The sequence below is a fragment of the Ammospiza caudacuta genome, chromosome 17 (genome assembly GCF_027887145.1).
Source record: "Ammospiza caudacuta isolate bAmmCau1 chromosome 17, bAmmCau1.pri, whole genome shotgun sequence".
Classification (NCBI taxonomy): Eukaryota; Metazoa; Chordata; class Aves; order Passeriformes; family Passerellidae; genus Ammospiza; species Ammospiza caudacuta.
The window spans coordinates 16778721-16794195 of record NC_080609.1 but is presented as its reverse complement, the minus strand read 5'-3'; the positions used below and the strand labels follow the sequence as shown (position 1 = coordinate 16794195).

The 15475-nt window shown below is 57.2% G+C and overlaps 1 protein-coding gene across 1 annotated transcript in view; it reads right to left on the bottom strand.

Moving 5' to 3' along the window:
• The window catches only part of PRKCB (protein kinase C beta), an 82584-nt gene that overhangs the window by 19634 nt on the left and 47475 nt on the right, over positions 1 to 15475 (bottom strand). Inside the window, 5 exon segments of the mRNA XM_058816378.1 lie at positions 2519 to 2692; positions 6994 to 7140; positions 8745 to 8841; positions 10617 to 10751; positions 11213 to 11369. Of these exon segments, the coding sequence (XP_058672361.1) occupies positions 2519 to 2692; positions 6994 to 7140; positions 8745 to 8841; positions 10617 to 10751; positions 11213 to 11369 (710 nt within the window).

Sequence of the window (15475 nt, the reverse complement as noted above, 5' to 3'; positions counted from 1 at the left end):
ACGGAGACATGAGCAGTTCCCAAGGGGACTAAGCTCCATCCAGGGCCACCAGGGCGGGGCCAGGCCCAGGAGGGGCTGTGACACCCCCAGCCCTGTCCCAGGATGGCAGTGCTGGGGTGCAGGGCAGGCAGGAGGGGGCTGCTCCCTCTCCTCACCCCTTCCAGCCTGCTCTGAGGGTCGCTCTGGCCATGTTCAGAGGGTTAAGGGGGTCCAGAGGGGAGGACATGGAGCATTTCCCAGCCTGGCAGTGCCCACCCAGAGGATCTTGGCTCAGCAGTGCTTCCCCCCCAGCTGTGGGGCAGCCCCAAGGATGGAGCACAGCAGCACAGGGGCAGTGGGGCTGTGTAAAACACACCGCACTCATGGGATAGAGCAGGGAATTGTGTAAAACACACTGCACTGAGGGGATAGAGCAGGGATTTCAGCTTTTCACTGCCAGGGGGTTTGGGGGCACCCCCGAGTGCAGGGCAGCCCTGGCAGGGCCGGCCAGCCCACGTGTGGCAATGTCACCTTGAGCAGGCAGAGCAGCGCTGGGCTGGGCTGCAGCTGCCTCCTAAATATATCGATCTGCTTCAAGGAGGAAGAGCATTACAAACACTGCCTCTCGAGGCAGCCAGCTGAGCTCTAAAAGCAGGAGCTGAGCCCTGCTCTGGGTGGGGAAGGGAGTGCTGTGCCCAGCACAGCCGGGTGTGACTCGGGCAGGCAGATGGGCTACAGCAGGGATGGGCACCGAGCTGGCCTGGCCCTGCCCCTGCCGCCAGGGACAGCAGGCAGATGGCACAGCTGCCCATGGGCTGCCCAGGGATGGGCACCGAGCTGGCCTGGCCCTGCCCCTGCCACCAGGGACAGCCCTGGCCAGGGCTGCAGCACGCACACCCCTGGGCAGCCCCCAGACACAGATGGAAATGCACTGCAGAGCCTGGCACGGAGCAGGTGGCACTCCCCTGTCCCCGGGCAGCCAGAATGGCACTGCCAGGGCTCCTTCCAGTGCCCTGCTAATGAACTGCTCCATGGCCTGTCTGGCTGCACACTGGGAACAAGGGGCAGAGCCAGGACAACAGCCATGCTCCCTATCCACCCCTTACCAGATATTAGGGAGAAATTCCTCCCTGGGAGGGTGGGCAGGCCCTGGCACAGGTGCCCAGAGCAGCTGTGGCTGCCCCTGGATCCCTGGCAGTGCCCAGGCCAGGCTGGATGAGGCTCAGAGCACCCTGGCACAGTGGAAGCTGTCCCTGCCCATGGATGGTGTTCAAGGTCCTTTCCAACCCAAACCGTTGCAGGACTGTGTGATTTATCATCTCACACAATCTCAGTGAGGCTGTGGCTGCTGTGCCCTTCACTGCCAGGGCACAGCTCACCTGGGGACACCCAGGGACCCCCTCACCCTCTGCCCGAGCCCAGGCTCTGACCCGGGGCCTCTCAGATCCCCCAGCACAGGCCCCTCTCACCCCCAGCCCCAGGCAGGAGCTCTCTCCCTGCTCATCCTCCCTTGCTCTTTAAAGGCAGATTTAGGGCTTCTCTGTCTCCTGGAGCCGCTGAGCCAACAGCCCTGGTGGGGAATTGTGCTCAGGCCTGTGCTCCCAGAAATCAAAGTGCTTTGTGCCAGCCTTTGATAATACAGCCTGCTATACATTTTGATTACATTACAAATACGATTACTATTAAGCTACTATGGGTCTGCCAGGAATAATCCCGTGCTGACTCACTTCAGATGCCAGGAGATGCTGTGTGAAATAGCTGCTCCTGCCTCAGCCTGATTGCTGCGCTGCAAAGCCGGGCTGCAGGCTTTAAATACACCCAGTGTGTTTGGGAAATGAAATTTCTGGGACAATATTAAAATGTAATCCTCCTGGAAAGCATTGTCACCGTTCTAAAGGGCTCTGCTGGCTCCACTGATGTGCACCTGGACATTCTCATTCACTGCTCCAGGGCCAGGCAGGGATTGCATTGAAGGTGCCCTGTCCCCTCTGCACTCCTGACTCACACAAACCCAACCCCACACCCATGGCAAAGAGGATTTCCTGCAGTTTGGATTAGGCTTCTCCCTGTGCTCAGGGCTTCGATCAGAGGATTGAGTCCTGGGCAAAGTGCAGCCCTTTGCTACTGAGCCCTAAGGGATGCTGTGGGTACCTGAGGGGCTGGGAATCACCTCTGGTGTCCCCACAGCTCCCTGCTGAGCACATCTCAGGGCCCAGCTGTTGTACATGACCCTTCCATGTCACACACACACATTTTGGTCCTGGGGGCACCTTTGCCAGTGAACTGGAGAAGGTGTGAGGCTGCCAAGGCAGCGAACACACAATTGCTATGGCAAGTGCAGTGATGTACAGAGAATATAAAATCCTGGAGTGGCTTGGGGTGGAAGGGACCCTAAATCCCACCCAGTGCCACCCCTGCCACGGGCAGGGACACCTCCCACCGTCCCAGGTTGTCCATCCTGGCCTGGGGCACCATTCCAATCCATTTCCCAGAGTGTCAGGCTCCCCGTGCTCAGGGTGCCCAGCCCAGCAGCCCTTACCATGGTCTGGAAGCAGGAGTGCAGCTGGGTGAGGAAGGGAGGCTTCCCCGAGAGCGCCAGCACACGCTTCTCCACCATGGTGCACTCCACGTCGTCGTCCTGGATCACCACGTCCTTCTTCAGGATCTTCACAGCATACAGCTCGTCCGTGCCCTTCCTCTCTGCCAGCATCACCTGCAGGGGCACAGCACGCTGAGGACACGGGGAGCTGCAGAGCCTCCAGCTGGAACAGCCCCAGCTGCTGGCTCCTCACCCGGGGGCTGCCCTGAGGAGGGGCCAAACCACACACAGCCGCTCCCAAGAGCATCCAGGGATCTAAGGGTTAACAATCTCCTCCCTCACCACCTCAGTGCCTCCAGGAGCCGGCCCCAGGGGTCTGATGGTCCCTGAGCCCCGCTCTCCTCAGGGGTTTGGCACCCTCAGGGTGACACCAGCACTGGGAGGGTGTCAAGAGGCTGAGCACAGCCCATCAAATTACAAGGTGGTAAATATTTGAGGTGGAAAAGAGTTAGTCTCTAGTGAATAGTAATAAAAAACCCCATGATTTTCTGTGCCTCAGTTTCCCCCTCCACAACAGTGAGCAAACCCCATCACGAGCTGGTTCATCACCCAGCCAAGGCACCTCTCAGCCAGCAGAACCCACCCAACCTCCCAGTCCCACCCAGTGCAGGTTTATTCACTGCAGTAAATGGGATTCACTGCTCCTGCTGGTGCCAATCCCTCAGTTAACCCCACCAGCCCAGCCAGGCTCCATCAGCTCAAGCTGCTCCTTGGGCTGCCGGCACATAAACCCTCTCTGAAACCTCCTTTGGTTCCTGTTTTCCTTCCCTCACCCTCTCATGGCCTCAGACTGGAGTGCTGGTGGAAATGAATTGCTCTCCATTGAAGGAGCTGGCACAGATCCTGCATGGATCAGGAACAGCAGCTCGGGGCTTCGGGGAATAAATTACATGGAGGCACCATCGATAGGGTGGAACTGAAATGTGCTCCAGGCTGGGCCAGACGGGCAGAGGACACATGAGCGGCTCTCAGGGCGACTTCAGAGACACCAGGGCCAGCAGAATTTACAGAATTAACCCTCTGGTGTTCCAGCCCTCTGCAGCTCCACAGGCTGCCCGGGCAGGGGGCAGTGCCACCCTGAGGGGTTTCACAGATGGCAGATGTGGCACTTGGGGACAGGGGGTGGCAGTGCTAGGGTGGGACTCAGTGTCCCAGAGGGCTTTTCCAAGCTCAGAGACTCTGTGATTACAGTCTGGGACACAGCCTGGCATCAGGGATGGCAGGGCAGGGGGCACAGCCTGGGGAGTGAGGTCTGTGGTGCCACCCACTGGTTTGGGTGCAGGGAACAGGGCACAGGGAATAGGGAGCAGGGCACAAGGCACAGGGCTCTGCCATTGCCATGGGTGGGGCAGGGCTGAGCCACGGGGGTGTCAGGGACTTTGGGATGGGATTTATTCACCTGCTCACCCTTGAAGAGCCCTGGGTACCCAGAGCAGCTCCTTGCGATGTGAGATGGAACCCAGCAAGGCTCAGGCACTGGCACAGCTGTGGCTGCCCCTGGAGCCCTGGCAGTGCCCAGGCCAGGCTGGACAGGGCTGGGAGCACCTGGCACAGTGGGAGGTGTCCCTGCCATGGCACTGGGTGATCTCTAAGGTCTCTCCCAACCCAAGGCAGTCCCTGTTTGTGTGCCAGGGCAGCAGACACAGCTGCCTCACACAGTGCCCGCACCCCTGCCCTCCCCTGTGGCTCTGCTCAAATGGAGCTGCTTTGGTTCATTGCCTCCATTTATCACCATTTTACACCCGCTGAGCTTTACACGGCACCTCACACAGGTGCTAAAACCAGAGCTCATTTTAGGTGACAAAAGCAGAAGTGCTTTGGTTGCTCAAAATTGGTGGAAAAGAAGCAGTAACCACCGCAGGAACGTATTTTGAGGGCAAATTAAATCTGTTACCTGAGTGTAAGAGCATTATATACAATATCAGTTCTGTACAGACCTGCCTTGCCATCCACAGCCCTGTCAGAGGAAAGGTGACTAAAGCAGGGAGCCTCTGAGCCTGGCAGCTGCTTCTGCCCTGAGGGACCTTGCTGAGGACCTGGCTCCCAGCCCTCTGCAGGGACAGCTTGGCTGGGGTGCCCCCATAATGCAGAACCTGCTCAGGGCTGTCCATGCTGTGAGTGGGGCTCTAATCCACCCAGGGCTGCACTGCTGGGGCACAGCTGGGCTGGATTCCCCTCTGTGTCACAGAACCCCAGAACCTCTGGGCTGGAAACCACCCAGGGCTGCACTCCTGGGGCACAGCTGGCCTGGATTCCCATCTGTGTCAGAGAACCCCAGAAAACCTTTAGGCTGGAAAAGCCCTCCCAGCCCACTGAATCCCAGCTGTGCCCAATCCCAACCTTGTCCCCAGAGCCCTGAGTGCCACATCCCAACACTCCTTGGACACCTGCAGGGACAGGCACTCCAAACCTCCCTGGGCAGCCCTTTCCAGTGCCCGAGCGCCCTTTCCAGGAACAGATTCCTGCTGGTGTCTGAAGGTGCTCAAACCCCAAAGATCCAAACAGCTCAGTGCCCCTGGCACAGCCCGGAGCCCAGGACAGGGACACGGATGGGTGACAGGGGAGCAGGGACCCAGCCTTGCCCATGCCCTATCCTGCTGCCAGGTGTCACACCCAGAGCAGAGCAGAGCCTGGAGGTCACCTCAGCCCAGGGAACCCTCCCTGCCCTGGAGCCCAGAGCTGCATTGCCCAAAGGCTCCACCCTGCTCAGCAAACAACACAAACCCCAAAAAGCCTGACAGCTCCAGAGCACCACGGATTGATCAGCTGCAAAAATATGAGCAAGCCACCTAATTTCCCTCTCCTCTATTTATAATACAGCAAAGCAAACCCAGGCTGGCTGTGCCAGGCGCTGCCTCCCTCCGTGGGAGCGGCTCCAGCCCCATCCTGGGCAGCCCACGGGGACCCCAGGGCAGCAGGGGCACCTGTGTGCCAGGCTGAGTGTGCCAAGGCAGAGCACACAGCCCCACGCCCCTCTTTTCCCAGGCACATCCATTTCCACCCCCAGGCCTGGCTCGGGGATCTCCATCTGCCAGCGCGCTCGCTGGGAAGCAGATTGCATTCCTGTTTAACTTTTTATTGCTGCAGAAAAAAGCTGATATTTAACTTGATTTATTCCTGCAATATAGAGTATTTGTTTGGGAATGCTCCAGCACAAGGACTGGAGATATTCTGAGCACAGAGAAAGCAAGTTTGTCAAACTGGACAGCCACTGAGGGCAGCGGGTGGGCACTGCTGACCCTGGAGAGAGCAAAACGCTGAGCAGGACATCTGGGGTGCCAAAGGGTTAACAGAGACAGACAGAGTTCACTCAAACAGCGTGACTGCAGCCCCAGAGCTCTCCCAGCCAGCAGGGACTGGCAGCAGGCACAGGAGCAGGTGCCAGCCCCGGAGAGGGAAGGACACGGTGCCAGCCCGGAGAGGGATGGCAGTGCCATAGGCACAGCCAGCTGCTGGGCACACCAGGAGCTGCTCTCCCTGCTCCAGACACCCCTGCCAGGCTCCTCCCGCACATCTGGCACCTCTGTTGGCGCAGGAGGCGGGGCCAGGGCGGTGGCACCTGGGTGTCCCCGTGCCGGGATGCCCAGGGATGCCTGGCGAGGTGCAGGCACACGTGAGGGCGAGGCTGCAGCCACCCGGAGGAACCAACGTGCTGTTTTAATTAGCGCTAATTAGCATATTTATAACATGCTGTTCCAGGGAACAGTTTCTGTCACACTTTCCCTTATATAAGGCAGAGCTGGCTGAGGAGTTTGCTAATGTTGCTCAGATTCAGGGGGAGAAGGCGGCGGGGACACGGCACAGGCACGGAGCCCCCAGATGCCAGCACGGGCTCTGGGAGGGGGCACAGGGGACATTCCTGTGAGAGAGCAGCAGGGCAGGGGCACAGGGCTGTCCTGCACCCCGGGACGCCAACCCACAGCACGGGGGTGCCACAGACATCTTTTATAAAAATCCTTTCCTTGGGATTTCTCCTCCTGAGAAGCCAAGAGGCCTCAGGAACAAAATGTAAGCAATGATTATCTGCTGCTGTGGAACGCGACAGGTGCATCTGGGATTGGTGAAATGAAAAAATGAAGGCTCCAAGTCACATAATCACCAGGAGAAGGAAATTCTGTTACTGCTCACAACCAGTCTGGGAAGTTAATTAAAATGTCCCATATACTCGTAATTGTTAGAGAAGAAGAAAACCCCAACCAAATAAAAAAGAGCTTTAAATACACAGCTTATCTTCCCAAAAGGATGCAGTTTGTGGTGGTGTCATCAGACATCTATGGGGTTCCCTGTGGGACACAGAGGGAGCCAAGCTGGGCTCCGGGTGCTGTGATACCAGTGCTCCCAGTCAGTCCCACTGGGGGTGTTCAGTGCTCCCAGTGCCCCCATGGGTGCTCGGAGCAGACACAGGGGCAGCTCACCTTCCCAAAGCTCCCTTTGCCCAGCACCATCAGGAAGTTGAAGTCCGAGAGCTTCATGCGGTCCCGGCTGCCGTTGTTGTCCAGTTTGGAGATGGCATTTCGTGTCTTCTCATCCGCAGCCTTGGAGCCCGTGCCAATCTTGGCTCTCTGCAGAGGGGGAGATGGGGCAGGGAGGAGAGCATCACTGGGGGCAGCAGCGACAATGGGCATTGCAAACCCAGGCTTCTCCCCAAATCCCACCTGAGCAGCTCCTTCCCAGCTCAGAAACCACCCTGAGCTTTGGGAGCCTTTTCCATGGGCGTGATGGGCACCAAGAAAGGCTCTGCAGGAGCCACCAGCCCTGGCACGTGGCACTGCTCTGCTGCTTCCCAGTTCATCCCAGTGATGCCAGAGAGCTGGGAATCACCTGTGGCCCTGGTCACCCCTGTGCCAGTGGGACACTGCAGCCTGCCCTGCCACCCTGCCTGTGCCCAGCCATCCAGAGCATGGCAAACAGCCCTAAGGAAGCTCTTTTGGGGCAAAAACTGCCTCTGACTCTTCTTCACCAGAAAAAGAAGGGTGAACATAAATACATGAAGGTAAAACACGGGACTTTTTATCCAGCCCCACATCCATTGCTGCCCTGTGGTCCCTCTCATTGGAGATGTCCTGTGATTGCATCTGAAACTGGAGGGGATCGCAGAGGAAGCCACGAACGCATTTGGAACAGTCCAGAACAGAAAGCCTCCTGAACAGACAGACAGACAGACAGCCTGAGAGACAGCCTGAGAGACAGCCTGACAGACAGACACACAGCCCCTCCTGCCCCCTGGCCATCACAGCTGCCCCTCACAAAGCCCCATTTTTAAGCCCCATTTTTAAGCCCCAGCCCCCAGCAGTGGCCGGTGCCCCCTGCCCAGGGCTGTGCTGATCCTGCTCCCCCAAGGCTCTCCCAGGATTTATCCCCCTCACTCCCAGCACTGTGAGGCTGTGCTGGGCTCAGCCTAGCGTGAAATTCCATTAACCCGACCCCGGCGGCTCCATTTGGCTGCTGCTGTGGCAGCCCCTGCAGACAGCCCCTCCCGGGGAACCTCAGCCTCTGCTGCTGCCTCTAATTGCTTCTCTCGAGCTGCTCCAGGCTGCAGAACGCCCCTCTCAAGGTCACCTGCAGCCCTGAGAGCACGGGAACAGCTCCTGCACTGCCAGCCTGAGCAATGGGCTCTTTCCACACCCATCGGGGTGACCCCGGCGCGTCCCAGGCCCCAGCACACTCCACTCCTCATCCTCACTCCAGCACCAATCACAGCCCAGCTGGAGGGGGATTCCTGCCCTGACACTGAGTCCCTGAACAGGAGGAAAGTTGTGTATAAATAAGATAAAGAGAAAGGAGAGCAGGAGCTAACTCTCCAGTCTGTGCTGCAATCACAGAGTTCGTGCCGAGAACCATAAGGGCAACTCTCTCATTTCTGCAAGGCTCATTGCATGTGGGTCTCCAGATGCACCACGCTCATTCCTGGGGTTCTGTGGAGGCTCCAGCTGCACCGAGAAATGGCCAATTTCTGCTCACTCAGCAAGGTCTGGATCCATCATTCAGCAAGAACTGCCATGGCTTATTAGGCAGCAAACAGACATTTCCCCTTGGAGCCTCTGTGGGCAGCAGGAGCCTGCCCCACGTCCCTGCCCTGCCAGGGAGGAGCTGGCAGGGAGAGCCCCTTCCTGTGGGCATGGCAGGCAGTGAGGAACACCCCTGAGCCCAAGGAAAATCAACTCACCTCAAACTTCTGCCTCAGCTCCTCGTTTCCTTCCTCTCCCTCGGGAGGCACGGGGACGTTGAAATACTCGCCCTCCTCCTGGCTGAGCAGCTTGAACCTGCAGGGACAGAGAGGGCACAGCTCAGGGCTGGGCAGGCAGGGCCCCCCTGCCCCAGCACCCTCCCTGTACAGCACCCAGGGGACCCTCCCAGGCCAGCAGAGCCCCCAGACCCTCCCCTGGGCAAGCCCCAGCCCCTCAGTGGTCAAAGGGATGTTCTGGTCCCTCTGTGTCCTGGGGACCCCCCAGCCCAGGGGCTGCATGTCACAGACATCTTTGCATGAAATATCCTTTCCTTAGGATTTTTCCTCCTGAGAAGCCGAGAGGCCTCAGGAACAAAATGTAAACATTGATAATCTGCTGCTGTGGAATGCAACAGGTGCATCTGGGATTGGTCTCATGTGGTTGTTTCTAATTAATGGCCAATCACAGTCAGCTGGCTTGGACAGAGAACCGAGCCACAAACCTTTGTTATCATTCCTTCCTTTCTACTCTTAGCCAGCCTTCTGATGAAACCTTTTCTTCTATTCTTTCAGTACAGTTTTAATGTAATACATATAATAAAATAATCAATCAGCCTTCTGAAACACGGAGTCAGATCCTCATCTCTTCCCTCATCCTCAGACCCCTGTGAACACTGTCACAGGTGCATCCCTGCCTGCTGTGGTGGGCACACAGAGCACTGGTGCTCCTGTGCTGTCCTGATCCAAACCCACAGACAAACTCGTGTTTCTCATTACAGCCATGGGCACAGGTGTGGGCAAAGCCCTTCCAGCAGCTGCCCCACAAGGACAGACAGCACATGGCACGTGCCAGGCTGGCACTGCCACCCTGAGCACACAGACAGGATGCTCCACAAAGGAGGAGGAAAGCTTCAGCAGCAATGGTCAGAAATCACGGGAACTCCACTCAGCTGGCAGGAGTTTGACCCTGCTGGGGCACAGCCCAGGTGTGCCCAGCCCAGGTGAACCGGGTGCAATGCCAGGGGCTGCTCCAGGACAGCCCTGCCTGCCCAGGCTCTGCCCTGAGCTGGCTCCTCCATTAACTGCAGCTGTTTGGGTATGAAATATGGATCAGAGCTCCTTCTCCTGCAGGTTATCCAGGCAGCACTGTGACAAGGAAAACCACTTAGATCTCCACTTCCAAGCGTTTTAACAGGCTGGGAGGGGCTTTGGGAACTGGCAGTGCATGGCACACACACACACACACCCTGACAGGGGACTGGGAGCTGGCAAGGGACAGCAGCTCCCTGCTGGCCTCCAGACGGGAAGCCCTGCCCCATCAGGGCCTGGCAGGTGACCAGCACAATGCCACCGTGTCACTGTCATTTTCTGAAAAATCCCTTCGCCAGGATTCTCCTCCTGGGAAGCTGAGAAACCTCTGAGAAAAATGGAACCAATAATTATTGATTGCTTCTCCTGTGTTTTGCTGCTTTGGAATGTGGTTTGGACATTGTTTCCCAACTGGTCACTGTTTGATTGGTTTCATGTGAATTGTTTTGATTTAATGACCAATCACAGCCAGGCTGTGTCAAGGCCCTGGAGAGAGTCATAAGTTTTCATTATTATCTTTTAGCCTTCTGTCTGTGTTCCTCCTCTCCATTTCCCAAGCCCCCCAGGCCATGGAGGAGGTCACACAAAGGCAGTCCATGGTCCATGCCCTGGTGCCACACAGACACCCCGTGGCAGCAGTGATGCTCAGCAGCCCCATCCGTGGAGCTGGGAGGGTTCCTGGAGCAGAGGGCAGCTGTGAGGTCTGAGGGGCTGCCCCATCCCAGGCACAAACACCCTGGGCTGCTCTGTGACCCTGGTGGTGACAGAACAAGGACATCTCACCATCCATCCACGCCTGACTTCTGCAGCTCAGAGATGCCAAAGGACAGGGAGCCCATGAAGTCGTTCCTGCTGGTCAGATCCCAGTCCCAGATCTCCACAGACAACCTCCTGTCCTTGTCTGCCTCCTTCAGCTGGCTGCAAGAGACAAGGGAAAGGGGTGGGAAAGGGTTGGCAAAGGGATGGGAAAAGGGGACAGCAAAGGGATGGATGGCAAAGGGATGGATGGCAAAGGGATGGATGGCAAAGGGATGGATGGCAGAGGGGATGATCCCACCCTGAGCCCCCCACACTCCACGCGGACTGGGTGCAAGGGAAGGGATGGTCCCCAGGGCTGCTGGGGTCTCCAACATCTGATTTCAGGGCACATCTGACCCTCACAGAGAGCACAGAGCTCCTGCCCAGACACACTCTGCTCTGAGCAGGGTCATGGCAGAGCTTTGGGTGCTTCTGTGTCCCTTACAGAACAAAAAAGAATCATTTCTCACTTGAGTCAGCTCAATGCCTCTGAATAATTAAATCAGAGCAAATAAAGCCACATGAATTCTTGGTGGTGAGAAAATTCACTTTAGAAATTTAAACATTTTCCTTGTACTTACAATTTAAATGTCTCGTTCCACTCAGGATTCAGGGAGCACTTGATAGTTTTGGTCTTCTGTTTGCTTTCGTTTTTGGGGTCAGGGATTAGCTTAAGCTTCACGTAGGGATCTGACAAGCCATTAGGGTCCATAGGAACTAGGTTTTTAGCATCTCTTACTGGGGAAGAAAAAAAGGATTAAATTCAGCATTCCAGCTATAAAAATACCCAACAACTGACAACTTCCCTGCGTGCCAAGAGCAAGTGTGAAAATAGTGATTAAAAGCAGAATTAGGCTGGATCTGTGCAGACATGGGCATTACATGAGGAGCGACACCGTCAGCGCCGAGCACACGCAGCTCCCGTGCACGGGGGAGGCTGCAGGGTCGGCTCAGGAGATTATTTTTACTTTCTGACAGGCTGGTTTGTTGTTTGCTCTGGGCTTTAAGCAGTTTAAAGCTGATCTGTTTCCTCCTGGCCCCCGGGAAGCAGAACTGCAGTGAATTGTGGGGGCCTGGGGCTGGAGCTGCCCTCGAGGAGCGGGAGCAGCCATGGGAGGGAGATGGGAGCAGGAGCCCAAAGGCAGCACAGGAGCGGCCACATCCATCCCCCAGCTCCCCCTGGAGCCCCCCGTGGCCCTGGGGTGCCAGGGGCTCCATCCTCTGCCCAGCTCTGGGGCCAGCAGCTGCTCCAGGAAGCGGGAGCAGAGCGGGAAGAGCAAACCTGAGGTGACTCAGCTGCTCCTAATTGGATTGCAGCTTGGGCAAATTAAATACAGCCAGCCTGAGCTGAGTCTCTTCGCCCAGATTAAGTCCAAAAAGGTCTGTCTGCCAGGAGAAGGATCTTATCTTCCCCCCAGGCTGAGCACGGACAGCAGAGATGGGAAGTCTGATGGGTCAGGATGGAGCCGAGCCATAACCTGGGGAAAAGCTGTTGGTAAGGAGGGGCAGAGCAGGGATCAGGCACAGAGGGTCCTGCCCTGCTGGGAACAGCCTGGAATCCCAGCAGCAGCTCTGTGGGGCTCACAGGGGCTCAGTGCATCCCCCAACCCCATGAGGAGGAGGAGGAGGACAGAACTCCAGCTCCATGTGCAGCACCACAGGATGCCCAAGGTACTTTCAGAGAAAAGGGTAAAACCAATTGCCCAGCTCCCAACTGACCAGCAAGGAATTGCTGATGAGGCTGGGGACCAGAGAGCTTTGAAAAGCAAATTAATGCCCCCAAATCTGCCATCTATTGCTGTCCTCCCGGAGCACTGCCCAATCTCCAGCTCCATGGAATCGAACTCGCGGCCAAAATTCAGCTCTGCGTTTATAAATGAGCTCATTTATCAAAGGTGACAGCCCTGGGAGCAGCCTGGGAGGCAGCAGAGGTGTGGGAAGCGTGGCTGCCCCCCCATCCATCCACACTGAGGGGCCCTGCAGCAGCTCCAGCCCCTTCTGCCCTGAGGGTGGCACCAGCTGGGGATGCTGGCACAGAATCACCGACTCCTGGGGCTGTTTGGATCAGAAAGGACTCTAAAGCCCACCCAGTGCCACCCTCTGGGGCTCCCTTGGTGCTGCCAGGGCATGGGGAACGATGCTCCCAGTGCCTGCTGAGCCTGGGCTCCCCACACACCCCATCCCGAGCTCCTCCTGCCTCCTGTCCCCTCCCTGGCTGTAAATCCAGCATGGAAACGTGTTCTCAGTGCCCCTGCAGCACTGGGAGCCCCAGGGACAGCCCCTGGGCAGTGCCAGGCACAGGTGGCAGCGCCAGGGCAGGGCACTGGGGTGGTTCTCACCCTCCTCCTGCCCAGGGGCAGCAGAAACACCCCAGGACCCCCATGGGAGCAGCAGAGGGAGACCAGGGCTGGCAGAGTCTGGGGTCCCCTCACTGGGAGGGGACACTGAATGATGTCACACCGAGCCAATGCCTCACTGAATGATGTCACACCGAACCAATGCCACTCTGCTCCGTGTGCCACTGTCCCAGAGCCAGCACAGCCTCTGGAGACCCATGAACAGCCCTCTGCTGTTTGTCCTTCTCCCCTGTAAGGAGCAGGAGAAGCCGTCCTGGCCCTGCAGTTAATCAGTTTATGCCCTGAAGCATGAGATTTGATTACCTCATGTTATTATCTCAGCGTGCAGGCCTCAGAATTTCATTAATGGGAATAATTTTATCTATTCGTTTAAAAACCCGAAATGCTTCTGCTTGACCTTAAGAAACTCCCTGAGTTTTCAAGCAGAAAGCAACAATGGAGCGAAGGAAAAATGAAAACGTGGAGTGGCACAGCAGCGATCCCTCACGGCAGGGGAGCAGCGCTCCTCGCCAGCACTTATGGCATTCATCTGACAGCTAAATCTGATGTAAAACAGTTTTGTACCTCTCACATCCTGACAGTTCCGTGCATCGTTAAGAAGCAGTAACATCATTATTAACAGAGATGAGTAAGGATGTTATGATTGCGTTTAAAGGCAGCCCTAAATCACTCCGGGCTCCCAGCGTGGCCAAGAAGATGGCACTGGGGGCTCAGCATGGTCAGGGGGAGATGCTGGTGAGCCCTGGGTGTGTCTGGGGTGGGGGGCTCAGGGGGGCAATGCCTGCTCTGCACACAGCATGGGGACACTGCTGCAGTGCCACTGTCACCTCTGTGCCAGGGTGAATGATACCTGAATTCACTCTGCCGAGTTTGCAGCAGCCTCTCAATAACAGATCAGACAAAATCTCTGAATGGCTCTGGCAGCTGTAACTGCAGAGCTTGGGGAGAGACACCCACGAGTCCCTGGAAGGTGGGAGCAGATCAGTCTGACACACACCCCGAGCATGGGGGGCACGGGGGGCAGGCCAGGAGCTCTCTGAGGCTCTGGCACCAGGGCAGGGCCCTTCCCCAGGCCTTCAAGGACAGGCAAGATTGATGCACTGCACAAACAAACCCCAGTGAGAGATTTCCTGGCTCTGCCACGTGGGGTTCCCTCTGATGGGAAATGAAAAGAGAGCCCACAACGAACCCGGTGCTGCCCCACAGCAAACCTGGTCCTGCCCCACAGCAAACCCAATTCTGCCCACAACAAGCCCGGTGCTGCCCCACACCAAACCCACTCCTGCCCATGGCAAGGGCTTGGAGCCAGATGGTCTTTAAAAAACCATTCCAGGATTCCATGGATCTGCTAAAACCCTCCCAAAGCTTGGATCCCTGCTGGCCCTCATCCCAGCCCATCACCTCTCCTGCCCTCGATCCCACAGCTCTTGCTGGGAATTTGGAGGGCATGGAGCTTGGGCTGAGTTGCAGCACCAACAGCCAGGGCAGGAGCACCCAGCACTCTCATTAACACCCTGTGAGTTAAAACAGCTAATTAATGCTCTGGTAAGGATGTATTTGTGCGTGCTCCTACAATGGGAAAGGCACAGCACTCATTACAGCTGCATCTGCCCGGGCCGGTGATTATTAATTAATGCACTTCCAGCTCGTTTATCTAATCAGCATAATTGGTTTCAGTTTTGGTCACTGTTTTCCCTCATCAGGTGGGTAAAGAGGAAGTTCAGGGCTGCCGGGGGGGCTCAACTGGGCACGAACTGCTGGGAACATTGGGAATATGGGCACAGGGACATCTCTGAGGGATGGGGAGGAGAACAGGGCACCCTTTGCCTTACAGACAAGACAGACACACACAGGGCATCCTCTGCCCCACAGACACACAGACAAACAGGGCATCCTCTGCCCCACACACACACAGGGAGCAGCCTGGTCTAGTCAAAGATCTCCTTGCCCACGAGCTCTGGAGATGAATTTTAAGGTCCCTTTCCATCCAAACCATTCCAGCACTCGATGATTCTGTGAAAATCTGAGTTTTCCACCAGGAGAGAAAGAGCAGCTTTGCAAAGAGAAGGGAAACCCAGAGTAGGAGAGGAGGAAAGCGCAGAGCGGAGGAGCATTGGGCACACCCTGCAGGTTTGTCAGCTCCACAGCAGAACCGAAGCAGAATTGGCCGTGCCCGTGCTGCCGCCTGCAGGCACCGGGCACCTTCCCGCGGCACGGCGGCTGCTCCGGCTCCACGGACCCCAAATTCCCGGGGGAGAGGGGAACGTGGCCCCAGCAGCAGCAGCAGCAATAGCCCCGCTTTCCCGAGCGGCAGGAGCAGGGCGGGCTCACGGTGCTGCCTCACATCCCGCGGGGCTCAGGGGCTGCTCCAGCCCCCTGCATCCCCTTCCATTCCTCTGCATCCCTCTCCATCCTCCTCATCCCCCTGCATCCTTCTCCAGCCCCCTGCATCCCCCTCATCCCCCTGCATCCATCCCCCCTTCAACC